This window comes from Bufo gargarizans, chromosome 6, assembly GCF_014858855.1.
Source record: "Bufo gargarizans isolate SCDJY-AF-19 chromosome 6, ASM1485885v1, whole genome shotgun sequence".
In the NCBI taxonomy this organism is placed as follows: domain Eukaryota; kingdom Metazoa; phylum Chordata; class Amphibia; order Anura; family Bufonidae; genus Bufo; species Bufo gargarizans.
Genome location: NC_058085.1, coordinates 115162416 through 115179595, shown reverse-complemented (window position 1 = coordinate 115179595; position 17180 = coordinate 115162416). Strand labels below are relative to the sequence as shown.

At 46.7% G+C, this 17180-nt stretch overlaps 1 protein-coding gene across 2 annotated transcripts in view; it reads right to left on the bottom strand.

Moving 5' to 3' along the window:
• Window positions 1-17180, bottom strand: part of COPZ2 (COPI coat complex subunit zeta 2) — a 46829-nt gene that overhangs the window by 23263 nt on the left and 6386 nt on the right. For both annotated transcript variants that reach the window (XM_044299940.1, XM_044299941.1), the window contains exons 3-4: window positions 7418-7499; window positions 4635-4726 (exon numbers count right to left, since the gene is read on the bottom strand). In XM_044299940.1, the coding sequence (XP_044155875.1) occupies window positions 4635-4726; window positions 7418-7499 (174 nt within the window). The remainder of the gene's footprint in view (window positions 1-4634; window positions 4727-7417; window positions 7500-17180) is intronic.

The window sequence follows — 17180 nt, the reverse complement described above, 5'->3', positions numbered from 1 at the left end:
GATCTGGCACACAGGAGGAGAAAGGAAAGAGTGATCTGGCACACAGTTGGACGAGGGAAGGAGTGATCTGGCACACAGTAGGATGGGGAAGGAGTGATCTGGAACACAAGAGAGCTGAGGAAGGAGTTATCTGGAACACAGGAGCGCTGAGGAAGGCGTGATCTAGAACACAGTAGGCTGGGGGAAGGAGTGATTTGGCACACAGTAGGATGGGGGAAGGAGTCATCTGGCACACAGTAGGATGAGGGAAGGAGTGATCTGGCACACAGTAGGACGAGGGAAGGAGTGATCTGGCACACAGGAGGAGAAAGGAAAGAGTGATCTGGCACACAGTTGGACGAGGGTAGGAGTGATCTGGCACACAGTAGGACGAGGGAAGGAGTGATCTGGCACACAGTAGGACGAGGGAAGGAGTGATCTAGCACACAGTAGGACGAGGGAAGGAGTGATCTGGCACACAGTAGGATGAGGGAAGGAGTGATCTGGCACACAGTAGGATGGGGAAGGAGTGATCTGGAACACAAGAGAGCTGAGGAAGGAGTTATCTGGAACACAGGAGCGCTGAGGAAGGAGTGATCTAGAACACAGTAGGCTGGGGGAAGGAGTGATTTGCACACAGTAGGATGGGGGAAGGAGTCATCTGGCACACAGTAGGACGAGGGAAGGTGTGATCTGGCACACAGTAGGACAGAGGGAAGGAGTGATCTGGCACACAGGAGGAGAAAGGAAAGAGTGATCTGGCACACAGTTGGACGAGGGTAGGAGTGATCTGGCACACAGTAGGACGAGGGAAGGAGTGATCTGGCACACAGTAGGACGAGGGAAGGAGTGATCTAGCACACAGTAGGACGAGGGAAGGAGTGATCTGGCACACAGTAGGATGAGGGAAGGAGTGATCTGGCACACAGTAGGATGGGGAAGGAGTGATCTGGAACACAAGAGAGCTGAGGAAGGAGTTATCTGGAACACAGGAGCGCTGAGGAAGGAGTGATCTGGCACACAGTAGGATGAGGGAAGGAGTGATCTGGCACACAGTAGGATGGGGAAGGAGTGATCTGGAACACAAGAGAGCTGAGGAAGGAGTTATCTGGAACACAGGAGCGCTGAGGAAGGAGTGATCTAGAGAACACAGTAGGCTGGGGGAAGGAGTGATTTGGCACACAGTAGGATGGGGGAAGGAGTCATCTGGCACACAGTAGGATGAGGGAAGGAGTGATCTGGCACACAGTAGGACGAGGGAAGGAGTGATCTGGCACACAGTAGGACAGAGGGAAGGAAGTGATCTGGCACACAGGAGGAGAAAGGAAAGAGTGATCTGGCACACAGTTGGACGAGGGAAGGAGTGATCTGGCACACAGTAGGACGAGGGAAGGAGTGATCTGGCACACAGTAGGACGAGGGAAGGAGTGATCTAGCACACAGTAGGACGAGGGAAGGTGTGATCTGGCACACAGTAGGACAGAGGGAAGGTGTGATCTGGCACACAGGAGGAGAAAGGAAAGAGTGATCTGGCACACAGTTGGACGAGGGAAGGAGTGATCTGGCACACAGTAGGATGAGGGAAGGAGTGATCTGGCACACAGTAGGACGAGGGAAGGAGTGATCTGGCACACAGTAGGATGAGGGAAGGAGTGATTTGGCACACAGTAGGATGGGGGAAGGAGTCATCTGGCACACAGTAGGATGAGGGAAGGAGTGATCTGGCACACAGTAGGATGAGGGAAGGAGTGATCTGGCACACAGTAGGACGAGGGAAGGAGTGATCTGGCACACAGTAGGACGAGGGAAGGAGTGATCTAGCACACAGTAGGACGAGGGAAGGAGTGATCTGGCACACAGTAGGATGAGGGAAGGAGTGATCTGGCACACAGTAGGACGAGGGAAGGAGTGATCTGGCACACAGTAGGACGAGGGAAGGAGTGATCTAGAACACAGTAGGCTGGGGGAAGGAGTGATTTGCACACAGTAGGATGGGGGAAGGAGTCATCTGGCACACAGTAGGACGAGGGAAGGTGTGATCTGGCACACAGTAGGACAGAGGGAAGGAGTGATCTGGCACACAGGAGGAGAAAGGAAAGAGTGATCTGGCACACAGTTGGACGAGGGAAGGAGTGATCTGGCACACAGTAGGACGAGGGAAGGAGTGATCTGGCACACAGTAGGACAAGGGAAGGAGTGATCTAGCACACAGTAGGACGAGGGAAGGAGTGATCTGGCACACAGTAGGATGAGGGAAGGAGTGATCTGGCACACAGTAGGATGGGGAAGGAGTGATCTGGAACACAAGAGAGCTGAGGAAGGAGTTATCTGGAACACAGGAGCGCTGAGGAAGGAGTGATCTGGCACACAGTAGGATGAGGGAAGGAGTGATCTGGCACACAGTAGGATGGGGAAGGAGTGATCTGGAACACAAGAGAGCTGAGGAAGGAGTTATCTGGAACACAGGAGCGCTGAGGAAGGAGTGATCTAGAACACAGTAGGCTGGGGGAAGGAGTGATTTGGCACACAGTAGGATGGGGGAAGGAGTCATCTGGCACACAGTAGGATGAGGGAAGGAGTGATCTGGCACACAGTAGGACGAGGGAAGGAGTGATCTGGCACACAGTAGGATGAGGGAAGGAGTGATCTGGCACACAGTAGGATGGGGAAGGAGTGATCTGGAACACAAGAGAGCTGAGGAAGGAGTTATCTGGAACACAGGAGCGCTGAGGAAGGAGTGATCTAGAACACAGTAGGCTGGGGGAAGGAGTGATTTGGCACACAGTAGGATGGGGGAAGGAGTCATCTGGCACACAGTAGGATGAGGGAAGGAGTGATCTGGCACACAGTAGGATGAGGGAAGGAGTGATCTGGCACACAGTAGGATGAGGGAAGGAGTGATCTGGCACACAGTAGGACGAGGGAAGGAGTGATCTGGCACACAGTAGGACGAGGGAAGGAGTGATCTAGCACACAGTAGGACGAGGGAAGGAGTGATCTGGCACACAGTAGGATGAGGGAAGGAGTGATCTGGCACACAGTAGGACGAGGGAAGGAGTGATCTGGCACACAGTAGGACGAGGGAAGGAGTGATCTAGCACACAGTAGGACGAGGGAAGGAGTGATCTGGCACACAGTAGGACGAGGGAAGGAGTGATCTGGCACACAGTAGGATGAGGGAAGGAGTGATCTGGCACACAGTAGGACGAGGGAAGGAGTGATCTGGCACACAGTAGGACGAGGGAAGGAGTGATCTAGCACACAGTAGGACGAGGGAAGGAGTGATCTGGCACACAGTAGGACGAGGGAAGGAGTGATCTGGCACACAGTAGGACAAGGGAAGGAGTGATCTAGCACACAGTAGGACGAGGGAAGGAGTGATCTGGCACACAGTAGGATGAGGGAAGGAGTGATCTGGCACACAGTAGGATGGGGAAGGAGTGATCTGGAACACAAGAGAGCTGAGGAAGGAGTTATCTGGAACACAGGAGCGCTGAGGAAGGAGTGATCTGGCACACAGTAGGATGAGGGAAGGAGTGATCTGGCACACAGTAGGATGGGGAAGGAGTGATCTGGAACACAAGAGAGCTGAGGAAGGAGTTATCTGGAACACAGGAGCGCTGAGGAAGGAGTGATCTAGAACACAGTAGGCTGGGGGAAGGAGTGATTTGGCACACAGTAGGATGGGGGAAGGAGTCATCTGGAACACAGTAGGATGAGGGAAGGAGTGATCTGGCACACAGTAGGACGAGGGAAGGAGTGATCTGGCACACAGTAGGATGAGGGAAGGAGTGATCTGGCACACAGTAGGATGGGGAAGGAGTGATCTGGAACACAAGAGAGCTGAGGAAGGAGTTATCTGGAACACAGGAGCGCTGAGGAAGGAGTGATCTAGAACACAGTAGGCTGGGGGAAGGAGTGATTTGGCACACAGTAGGATGGGGGAAGGAGTCATCTGGCACACAGTAGGATGAGGGAAGGAGTGATCTGGCACACAGTAGGATGAGGGAAGGAGTGATCTGGCACACAGTAGGATGAGGGAAGGAGTGATCTGGCACACAGTAGGACGAGGGAAGGAGTGATCTGGCACACAGTAGGACGAGGGAAGGAGTGATCTAGCACACAGTAGGACGAGGGAAGGAGTGATCTGGCACACAGTAGGATGAGGGAAGGAGTGATCTGGCACACAGTAGGACGAGGGAAGGAGTGATCTGGCACACAGTAGGACGAGGGAAGGAGTGATCTAGCACACAGTAGGACGAGGGAAGGAGTGATCTGGCACACAGTAGGACGAGGGAAGGAGTGATCTGGCACACAGTAGGATGAGGAAAGGAGTTACCTGGCACACAGTAGGATGAGGGAAGTAGTGATCTGGCCCACAGTAGGATGGGGAAGGAGTGATCTGGCACACAGTAGGATGAGGGAAGGAGTGATCTGGCACACAGTAGGATGAGGGAAGGACTGATCTGGCACACAGTAGGATGGGGAAGGAGTGATCTGGCACACAGTAGGATGGGGGGACGAGGTGATCTGGCACACTGTGGGAAGGAGTCATCAGTTCTTGTAATTTTTCTAAACTTACAAGATGAGAGGTGTTCTGTTGCATAAATTAACTTGTATTTTTTGTTTGAGACAAGATACAATATGCAACTTACTTCGTTCTCATCAGGCCCGCCAATTATGTAACACATAACATCAGATAATCGTTGGCAGAGTGCGGTCACACCATCGACAAGTATAACTTCACCTTGGAGACAGCAGTGAAATGATATAATAACTTGTGGAGAGAAACAGCAAGATAATTAACTATACTGTAATAATTTATTAAAGGGAATTGGCCACCACTAACTTGGACTATTATGTGTAGATAAGGAGTCACCATTTTTTATTCTCCAACGTTTCCCCACTGTCAGCACTGAAAGTTACTCTGAAATACACAGTCTGGACTGCTGAGCTGTGGACATAATGGAGAGGACTCCTGTGCGCACACACAGTCGCGCTGAAAGCGGGCGTATAAGGGGCAGTAGAAAAAAATATCTAGTGATCTGGACACTATCTGCAAGCAACATCTGCACAGAGTTTGTACTGTATATTGAGACCTTATTTGCATGGGTTTTCTCCAACAGTTAATTCTGCTAAATTTATTAGCTTTTAATAAAAAAAATATGGATCCTAGTATACATTTGTGTGCCAGAGATAAGAAACTAAATTGTAGGTTGCACACTGATGTTAGTGATTGTATTATGAGTATGAGACAGAATATTCTGGCTCCATAGAAATAACAGGTAATAAATAAAAAAATAGAACAGTGAATGCACCAATAGTATAGATTTTTAGGACAGTTGTTCTTTTATTTAGGTAACCCAGGTGCACAGTCCATGAGGTGAGAGAAACACCTGCCTTAAGATAGCACCATTCCCTAACTATAGGGGGCAGCATCTACTGCTGTGGAGCAATGTACTTACATGCTGGGGTAAAGGATAGTACATCAAGGGTGGTCGATTTATTACATACATCAGTGTCTCATAAACTGGGAGTCTGCTGACTCCAAGGAAAATTCCATGCCCAGTTACCCTTATGCACCATTGAGTGTATTTTCAAGAATTTTGTAGTTGGAGGCAAATAACAGTATATTCGCATAAAAAGTTGTTGCAGAAATGTTTGCAACCGCCCTGTCCAACTGAATAGGGTTTTCGGAAAGCACATGCTGCAGATTCCACATAATTCAGATACATGGAACTGATTTTCAGATGCAGAAATTTCTTCAATCAATCTGTTGCTTGTAAATATACCCAAAAGTGTAAAGCGCTTGAATGTATCTGGATGAGCCTGTTTTGGTAGTTTGTCGACCACATTTGGTTTGGTTTCTGTTTTTATATATATATATATATATATATATATATATATAGAGGGAGAGAGAGAGAGAGAAAAACAAAAAAAGTAGCAGCACACTACTAAATGCACTAAGAATGGGTGAACAGGGTCAAATACATGACGCCAATACTTACTATTAAACGGGGAAGAAGCTCTTAGCGCATATAGTTGATCAAAAATATGTCGGGCACATCTACCAGACGTCAAGGTAGCTTCTCATCAGATGGGACCTACTCTAACACGGAGTGTCCAGCTCCATTGTGACTCTGATTAAAAGCACCAGGGGGTGGACGGGGAGTGCTAAGTTCCAAAGAGGATGCCTATTCCTCTATTCCGCAGCGGAACAGCACCTCCAGATAGAGGAATAGGCATCCTCTTTGGAACTTAGCACTCCCTGCCCACCCCCTGGTGCTTTAAATCAGAGTAACAATGGAGCTGGACACTCTGTGTTAGAGTAGGTCCCATCTGATGAGAAGCTACCTTGACGTCTGGTAGATGTGCCCGACATATTTTTGATCATATATATGCGCTAAGAGCTTCTTCCCCGCTTAATAGTAAGTATTGGTGTCATGTATTTGACCCTGTTCACACATTCACCAGTTCACCCATTCTTAGTGCATTTAGTAGTGTGCTGCAACTTTTTTTATTTTTCTACATTGTTGCTTGGTAGCTTGCACCTGCAATTGTCTCTGGAGGTGCTGTTCCGCTTTTTGGTTGTATATATATATATATATATATATATATATATATATGTATCATAGTTTTTCTTTTCAGGATTCTAACAATTTCTCTACCGCCATACAATTATATACGTTGGTGGTAGTGTCTTTAAAAATGGCCACTGGGTGCCTGCTGTTTCACACAGCAGACACCTGGGGCTAATGTCTGCGATCAGCGAAAACGCCTATCGCAGACATCTAACCACTCGGGTGCCGTGGTCAAATGTGACAACGCCATCTGAAATGTTATAAATGCGGTTGAGTGAACTTGTGTTTTCAAGTTGGGCGTACAAGGTTCGGTTTATCTAAGAATTCCGTTATGGATTCCGCTACCACAGATCAGAACTTATGGTTCGTGGTAGCGGAATCCAAAACGGATTTCTTAGATAACCCAAACCCGAACCCTGTACGCCGAACTTGAAAACAGAAGCGCTCAACACTATTTATAAACACAGCAGCACACGCTTTAACGCCTTCCCTTGCTGAGATCGGGGAAGCCTTTCCTTAGCAGTAATAGGATACAGCCTGTATAAGGCTTCTAAGGCTTATTACTGGTGACAGAGTCCTACAACTACATCTCTAGATCAAAATACTCTGGTCTTTTTAGTATGTCATGTGACAGTGTTACTTGAATGTGGATAAGCTATACCAGACACAGCCCATGGCACTGCTTGTGCTGAATTGTTCCTAATCCTGGACAATCCCTTTAATGAGTATCCTGATCTTTCAAAATACTACCTGTTTTCATTTGCATATCCACTATTTAAATTGTTAAAAGTAGATGCACCAAAGGACCAAGCTGTAATGTGGGATTTCAATATACTTCTTCCCAATTATATTCTTACTTTCAGGTCTCTGGGTCTTCTGGAATATCTTTCTTTCAAATTCCTGCTGTTCCAACAATGATGGGAATGTGCAGTCATAATACTATAACAAAAAAGAGGTTGACATATTGGAGAGCAAAGGAATACAAAGACTAGTGGTGCGATTAATGTGTTAAATTGTCCACCCAATATGAAAACTTGAGGGTGTGCTCTTAGGGGGCACATGATGGTATCATGGAGGCATATAGTAGGAGCAGCATCCCTTCATATACAATATATGGACAAAGGTATTGGGACATATCTCTTAGGGGGAGTTCACATCACCATTTCATTTTCCGTTCTTCTGATCCTTCAGAAGAGAACCCCCCCCCCCTCCCCCACAAAAACAGGATACTGTAAAAAAAAACAACAACAAAAAAAAGGGTCCTGTTGCATCAGTTGGAATCTGTTTTTTAGACAGAAAAAAATTGTAAAAAATACTGCATGCAGGACTTTTTTTCCATCTAAAAAAACGGATCTCAGACGGAAATGACTCGTATGCCAACTGATGCAACAGGATCTGTTTTTTTACAGGATCCTGTTTTGTTTTTTGTTCTTATGGCAGCTCTTTAGCTCAGTGTTGTGAAGTAACTTGTCCTGTGTCATTAGGACATGTTTTGTGTGCACTAATAGGACAGCGGCCATTTTATTTTGCTCCCTAGACAAAACGAGCCATTATAAGTAATGAAAGCATACCAAGACATTTTGAACATTTGTATACCTCCAGCTTTATGGAACAGTTTGGTGACGGCTCGTTTCTGTTCCAGCATGCCTGTGCCATAAAGACATGGTTAGGTGAGTTTGATGTGGAAGAACTGGATTGACCACACATAGACCTGACCTCGACCCCATCAAACACCTTTTGGATGATCTAGAACAGAGATTATGAGCAAGGCCCTATCATCCAACATCAGTGTCAGACCTCATTAATGTTCTCCCGGATGAATGGACAAAAATTCCCAGACACACTGCAAAATCATGTAGAAAGCCTTCCCAGAAGATTTGGGTCTGTTATAGCTGCAAAGAAGGACCAGCTCCCCCTTCTTTAGTAAAGCTCCTGTATTGTAATGTGTAGGTGTCCTAATACTTTTGTCCATAGAGTATACTTCCGGTGATGTGCAGAACACTCAAGATAAGCAGACTGAGGCAAGTGAATTATTACACGAGACGTTTTTCTACTGAATTGTTTCTATACAATGACGAATCTCCCAAGGAAACAGAACCATCCTGCTAGTGCCACCTTTGTAGAGCACAGCTGTCTTCTTTATGTGCCTACACATCTATACAGACTTAGGGGGAGATTTATCAAACTGGTGTAAAGCAGAACTGGCTTAGTTGCCCATAGCAGATTCCACCTTTAGCAACCAATCAGATTCCACCTTTCATTTTCCAAAGGAGCCGTTTCCAAATGAAAGGTGGAATCTGATTGGTTGCTATGGGCAACTAAGCCAATTCTACTTTACACCTCAGTTCTTACCAGCATCATGGATGCCATTTCAGTGCTGTGCTGCTCTTGCTGTCAAAGGTGAATGAAACTTCTACAGAGGCTCTAAAACAGGGGTCAGGAACCTTTGGCACTCCAGCTGCTGTGAAACTACAACTCCTAGCATTCACACTTGCTTGGCTGTACTTGTAACTCTTACAGAAGTGAAAAGAGGATTCTGGGAGTTTATTTTCCGAACAGCTGGGGTGCCGGAGGTTGCCGATCCCTGTTGTCAGGTCACAGCGTGCGTACATCAGGGGGTCAGTGCAGAGTGGGACCATGTCACGGCAATCACCCAGAAGGCCGAGACACTGCCACCGCATGCTCTCACAGCAACACGTTGCCGCGGGCAACCGCAAGTGTGGCAACAGTGTACACCATAGGCCATGACATGGGGCCTGTTTTGTGGAAAAGCAGGACATCTTGTTAAGACCTGTCCCCTCCTGTCGGCGGGAAACAAATGTACCTAGTGGGCATAGAGAACCTCCTAGATGCTATTATCCCTCCTCCAACTCGAGTGATGGTACCCATTTCACTACAGTAGCAAGACAAAGTCCATATGTTTTCTGCCCTGATTGATTCTGGAGCAGCAGGGAATTTTATGGACTCAGTCTTGGTGCATCGACTAGGCATCCCGCTTATTTAGCCAAAGACCACCATGTCAGTGACCGCTATTGATGGATCTCCTCTCCAGGATGGTCATGCCGTGTGGATGACACCCGGAATGCAGGTAACAGTGGGGGCTGATTATCGAGAGACCTTAAGCCTTTTTGTCCTGGACATGCCATCCACTCCTATGATTTTGGGTCTCCCTTGGTTGAGACTACATAATCCGATAGTGGACTGGCGCTCAAGTCAGATTTGCCGGTGAAGTACTGAATGCCTCACTCGGTGCATATGTCCTGAATTGCCACTAGCCTCCACAGAAGTACGAAGTACATTACCCCAGCATTACCATCACTTCCAGGACATGTTCAGTCCACAGGGGGCTGATGTGTTACCTCCCCATAGGTCATATGATTGTCCCATAGATCTGTTGCCAGCTACCATGCCACCCCGGGGACATCTACAGTCATGTGAAAAAATTAGGACACCCTTTGAAAGCATGTGGTTTTTTGTAACATTTTTAATAAAAGGTTATTTCATCTCCGTTTCAACAATACAGAGAGATTAAAGTAATCCAACTAAACAAAGAAAACTGAAGAAAAGTCTTTTCAAGATCTTCTGTAAATGTCATTCTACAAAAATGCCTATTCTAACTGAGGAAAAAGATAGGACACCCTCACATGTATTCCCTCTTAAATTGGCTCAGATCTCACACAGGTATATCACACCAGGTGCACATAATTAGTAGATCGTTACTCTGCATGTTGAATGAGGCTTGCCCTATTTAAACCTCAGACATTTAGTTTGGTGTGCTCCTGACTGTTGAAGTGAGAGTGAGCACCATGGTGAGAGCAAAAGAGCTGTCAGAGGACTTCAGAAAAAAGATTGTAGCAGCCTATGAGTCTGGGAAGGGATTTAAAAAGATCTCAAAAGATTTTGAAATCAGCCATTCCACTGTCCGGAAGATAGTCTACAAGTGGAGGGCTTTCAAAACAACTGCCAACATGCCCAGGACTGGTCGCCCCAGCAAGTTCACCCCAAGAGCAGACCGCAAGATGCTAAAAGAGGTCTCCAAAAACCCTAAAGTGTCATCTCGAGAACTACAGCAGGCTCTGGCTACTGTTGATGTAGAAGTACATGCCTCTACAATCAGAAAGAGACTGTACAAGTTTAACTTGCATGGGAGGTGTGCAAGGAGGAAACCTTTGCTTTCCAAGAGAAACATCGAGGCCAGACTGACATTTGCCAGAGATAAAGTTGACAAAGACCAGGACTTCTGGAATAATGTTCTTTGGACAGATGAGTCCAAAATTGAATTATTTGGACACAACAGCAGAGGACATGTTTGGCGTAAACCAAACACAGCATTCCAAGAAAAGAACCTCATACCAACTGTGAAGCATGGAGGTGGAAGTGTCATGGTTTGGGGCTGCTTTGCTGCAGCAGGACCTGGTCAGCTCACCATCATAGAATCCACGATGAATTCTACTGTGTATCAGAAGGTGCTTGAAGAACATGTGAGACCATCAGTTAGAAAATTAAAGCTGAAGCGGAACTGGACCATGCAACATGACAATGACCCAAAACATACTAGTAAATCAACCAAAGATTGGCTGAAAAAGAAGAAATGGAGAGTCCTGGAATGGCCAAGTCAAAGTCCAGATTTGAATCCCATTGAGATGCTGTGGGGTGACTTGAAAAGGGCTGTACGTGCAAGAAACCCCTCAAACATCTCACAGCTGAAAAAGTTCTGCATTGAGGAGTGGGGTAAAATTTCCTCAGACCGATGTCGAAGACTGGTAGATGGCTACAAGAACCGTCTCACTGCAGTTATTTCAGCCAAAGGAGGTAACACTCGCTATTAGGGGCAAGGGTGTCCTATCTTTTTCCTCAGTTAGAATAGGCATTTTTGTAGAATGACATTTACAGAAGATCTTGAAAAGACTTTTCTTCAGTTTTCTTTGTTTAGTCGGATTACTTTAATCTCTCTGTATTGTTGAAACGGAGATGAAATAACCTTTTATTAAAAATGTTACAAAAAACCACATGCTTTCAAAGGGTGTCCTAATTTTTTCACATGACTGTATATAATCTCACTGGGCCTGAGATTCAGTCCCAGCGTGATTATATTAAAGAGAATCTCGAGAAGGGTTTCATTCGTCCATCCACTTCCACATAGGGTACATTAAAAACATTTATTAATAAAATAAATAATTGTGATGATGGCCAAAATACACTTGGTAACACTCCAAATAAGCATAAAACAACTACATAAAGACTTCATAAAAAGGTACAAGTCTCTAAATATAGACGTCTATATTGAGATGCGCTGGTAGTATTGCGCTGTAAGGTCGACGTATATAATCGTGATACAGTTGCAAGAAAAAGTATGTGAACCCAATGGAATGATATGGATTTCTGCACAAATTGGTCATAAAATGTGATCTGATCTTCATCTAAGTCACAACAATAGACAATCACAGTCTGCTTAAACTAATAACACACAAAGAATTAAATGTTACCATGTTTTTATTGAACACACCATGTAAACATTCACAGTGCAGGTGGAAAAAGTATGTGAACCCTTGGATTTAGTAACTGGTTGAACCTCCTTTGGCAGCGATAACTTCAACCAAACATTTCCTGTAGTTGCAGATCAGATGTGCACAACGGTCAGGAGTAAATCTTGACCATTCCTCTTTACAGAACGGTTTCAGTTCAGCAATATTCTTGGGATGTCTAGTGTGAATCACTTTCTTGAGGTCATGCCACAGCATCTCAATCGGGTTGAGGTCAGGACTCTTACTGGGCCACTCCAGAAGGCGTATTTTCTTCTGTTTAAGACACTGTTGTTGATTTACTGCTATGCTTTGGGTCATTGTCTTGTTGCAACACCTATCTTCTGTTGAGCTTCAGCTGGTGGACAGATGGCCTTAAGTTCTTCTGTAAAATGTTGTGATAAACTTGGGAATTCATTTTTACTTCGATGATAGCAATCCATCCAGGCCCTGATGCAGCAAAGCAGCCCCAAACCATGATGCCCCCACCACTATACTTCACAGTTGGGATGAGGTTTTGATGTTGGTGTGCTGTGCCTCTTTTTCTCCACACATAGTGTTGTGTGTTTCTTCCAAACAACTCAACTTTGGTTTCATCTGTCCAGAGAATATTTTGCCAGTACTGCTGTGGAACATCCAGGTGCTCTTGTGCAAACTGTAAACGTGCAGCAATGTTTTTTTGGGACAGCAGTGGCTTCCTCTGTGATATTCTCCCATGAAATCCATTCTTGTTTAGTGTTTTACGTATCGTAGATTCGCTAACAGGAATGTTAGCATATGTCAGAGACTTTTGTAAGTCTTTAGCTGACACACTAGGATTCTTCTTCACCTCATTGAGCAGTCTGCGCTGTGCTCTTGCAGTCATCTTTACAGGACGGCCACTCCTAGGGAGAGTAGCAGCAGTGCTGAACTTTCTCCATTTATAGACAATTTGTCTTACCGTGGACTGATGAACAGCAAGGCTTTTGGAGATACTTTTATAACCCTTTCCAGCTTTATGCAAGTCAACAATTCTTAATCGTAGGTCTTCTGAGAGCTCTCTTGTGCGAGGCATCATTCACATCAGGCAATGCTTCTTGTGAAAAGCAAACCCAGAACTGGTGTGTGTTTTTATAGGGCAGGGCAGCTGTAACCAACACCTCCAATCTCATCTCATTGATTGGACTCCAGTTGGCTGACACCTCACTCCAATTAGCTCTTGGAGATGTCATTAGTCTAGGGGTTCACATACTTTTTCCACCTGCACTGTAAATGTTTACATGGTGTGTTCAATAAATACATGGTAACATTTAATTCTTTGTGTGTTATTAGTTTAAGCAGACTGTGATTGTCTATTGTTGTGACTTAGATGAAGATCAGATCACATTTTTTGACCAATTTGTGCAGAAATCCATATCATTCCAAAGGGTTCACATAATTTTTCTTGCAACTGTATATCGTTGCTTGACTGCAAATGTTGCTTTGGATATTGTGAAAAATATTGTGAAAAACTAAATATATATATATTTTCACAATATTTTTCACAATATCCAAAGCAACATTTACAGTCAAGCAACGATATATCACGATTTTATACGTCGACCTTACAGCGCAATACCACCAGCGCATCTCAATATAACTGTCTATATTTAGAGACTTGTACCTTTTTATGTAGTCTTTATGTAGTTATTTTATGCTTATTTGGAGTGTTACCCAGTGTATTTTGGCCATCATCACAATTATTGATTTTATTAGTAAATTTTTTTAATGTACCCTATGTGATTCCTCATATTAGAGTGCCCAGACATATTTTCTCTATTTATATGTTACTTGTGATTAGGGTGTATCACTAGTTTGGAGCACCACATTCCATCCACAGAAAAAGGAGAGCCGTCCTTAATTTATATTAAATTTTTCACCAAACTAGAGAAGTGTCTGTTTGAGGTAATGGAATTGCCTTTTCTGGGGTACATTATGTCACAAAGGGGACTGGCTATAGATCCATCCAAACTTTCTGCTGTCTTGGATTGGCCTCGGCCTAAGGATCTGAAGGGACTGCAGCGTTTCTTAGACTTTGCCAACTTTTACCACAAAATTTATTAAGAATTTCTCAGCGATAGTGGTACCTCTCACAAACCTCACTAAGAAGAGAGCTAATCCTTCAGTGGACGAGAGAGGCAGACAGAGGCTTTGAGACGCTAAAGCAGGCCATTTGCACTGTGCCAATCCTTACTCATCCAGACACTTCCCGACCTTACTTAGAGACTGCCAAGAGATTCAACTACTGACTAGCTCGGTGGGCATTGTTTTTCACCCGCTTCAATTTTTGCCTCACATATAAGCCAGGTTCTAAAAATGTGAAGGCAGATGCTCTGTCCCGTTGCTTCCCTGAGGCTGCTTCCATCCTTAGCTCTGAGCCAGAGACTATTCTTCCAACTAAATGTTTTCTGGCCGCCCTAGGGACCGCTGAGTTAATGGAGGACTTGTCCCCTCTTCTCGAGCAGTCACAGGCAGAGAGTCCGCCTAACAAGCCCGAGGGGTGATTGTTTGTACCAGTTAACCTTCGGTTAAAGTTTATCCAACAGCTTCACGACTCCAAGTCTGCAGGGCATCTGGGTGTTAAGAAAACACTTGCCATTATTAAACGTCACGTTTGGTGGCCCAGTATGACCGTGGATGTAAAGGCCTACGTCCAGGCATGTATTGTGTGTGCTCGATGTAAACCGTCTTGGTCCGCCCCTTCTGGTTCTTTGCTCCCACTACCCATTCCTCCCCGGTTGGGGATAAATTTGTCTTTCTCTTCCGGTTTTCACCCAGAGATTAACGGTCAGACGGAAATGACTAACCAGACCCTGGAGCAATATCTCCAATGCTTTGTTTTAGACTGCCAGGAGGAATGGGCCACTTATCTACCCTTTGCGGAGGTGGCTTTTAACAACTCTGAGCATGCTTCCACTAAGATGTCTCCGTTCAGGTGCGTGGGGGCAGGGATCCAAGGCTCTCTTCTCTGGCCGAGCCCTCCACTGATTCACCAGTGGTGGATCAATGGTTGAGGATAGACATCCCATTTGGTCGTCGGTTCAGCGGAGTCTTCACTGTGCGGTGGCGCAACAGAAGAAATCTGCTGATCGTTATCGCACTGTAGAGCAAAAGTTTAAGGTGGGAGATCAGGTGTGGGTCTCCACCCGAAACATTCCGCTGCGTCAGCCATCTTCCAAGTTGGGTCCTCGATTCATTGGTCCATACCCGGTGAAGCAGAAGATCAACTGAGTTACGAACAAGGTTGCTCTTCCACCGTCGATTCGAGGAGTGAACACTTTTCGTGTATTACTTCTAAAATCGGCGTCCGACTCTGCCCTCTTCATTCAGACTCCACCCCTGTTGAAGGTCCAAGGGGTGCCAGAGTTTGAGGTGAACAGGATTTTGGACTCTCGTTTTGTCCAGAGGTCTCTCCAATACTTGGTAGACTGGAAGGGCTTTGGTCCAGAGGAGAGATGTTGGGTACCTGCTCGTCAGGTGCATGCGGATGAGTTGGTGGGAGCTTTCCATCGGGATAATCCGGGGAAAGCTCGCTTGGAGCCTTCTGAGCCGCCTCTTCGAGGAAGGGGGGTAATGTTAGATCCTCACCTGTCTCGCACTCCGGTGTGACCAAAAAGGGTCCTTGTGGAGCTGCACCTGATACACTAGCTCTGTCTCCATTGATACACTAGCTCTGACCTCTTTGCAAACCGACGCGGGGATGCGTTTGCATGTGCGCTGGAAGGGAAGACCGCATGGCTTTCGGGGACAGCTTGGCCAGGCTAGTGGCGGTGCGCTGCGGCCGAGCTTGTCTCCGGTGCCTATTGCGGATTCCATTCCGTTGTCCATGTCGACGCGCACTCTCGCAGAGCCTGTCGTGCATCCACGTGTACGTTCGAAGACGGGTTCGCAAGGGGATACGCGGTCATGCATATGCACTTCGCCGACCAGTGAAGGGAATAGCACCTGGCCGCAAGTTCAAAGTAGATTAGGGGGCCGGCGTTGGTCTAATTGACTAATGACCGACCAAAGCCTTGTACACAGGTGTAGGGCAGAATCATGACCTATGGGGAGTGGACACTTGGCACCCTGGGATTTGTTAGCAGGCACATAAAAGGTGGCCTCCCAGGTTGGTCTAGGGTTGGGCGATATACCGGTATCACGATATACCGCGGTATAAAAAAAACTGTGATATCGCGATATCCTAAATACCGCGGTATTTCGTGACGTCATAGAAGTAGTCATGTGCGCTGACCGCTTCTAAAGCTGCATCCGCGGCCGCCCGCCCCAGCATGAACCGATATGGGACATTTGCAGAGTACTTGTACTCGTGCAAATGTCCCCGATACCTGTTGGCCTCTTGCGGCGGCGCTCTTAGCAGTTCGGCCGGCGTGGGGGAGGGAAGGAATTCTGTGACTCGTATTCCCGGCACCCGACCTCTGAGAGGACGCTGTGATACACGCAATTAACTCCTCAGGTGTGGCACCTGAGGGGTTAATTGGGCGGACCACAGCGTCCTCTCAGAGGTCGGGTGCCGGGAATGTTCTTCAGTCTCTGCACCCTCCCTAGTATTGATCATTGGTGGCAGTGGCCACAGGGTCCCCTTCCTTCCCATCATTGGTGGCAGTGGGCAGTTCCGATCGGTTACCATGGCAGCCAGTACGCTACTGAAGCCTTGGCTGCCATGGTATGTTAGTGAGCAGCATTATACTCACGTGCGCCGTGGCCGCTCCTTCTTCTCATAGGTCTGTGCGGTGCATTGCTAATGCTATAAGCATTAGCAATGCGCTGCACAGACAGAAGAAGGCGCGCCCGGCGGCCACGGCGCACGTGAGTATAATGCTGCTCACTAACATACCATGGCAGCCAGGGCTTCAGTAGCATCCTGGCTGCCATGGTAACCGATCAGAGCCCCAGCATTACACTGCTGGGACTCCGATCGGAACTGCCCACTGCCACCAATGATGGGAGGGGGACCCTGTGGCCACTGCCACCAATGATTAATACTGGGGGGGGGGGGTTGCACTGCCCACTGCCACCAACGATTAATACTGGGGGGGGGGGGGGGTTTGAGTTACCAGAGGGGGCTGATAAGAGGGAG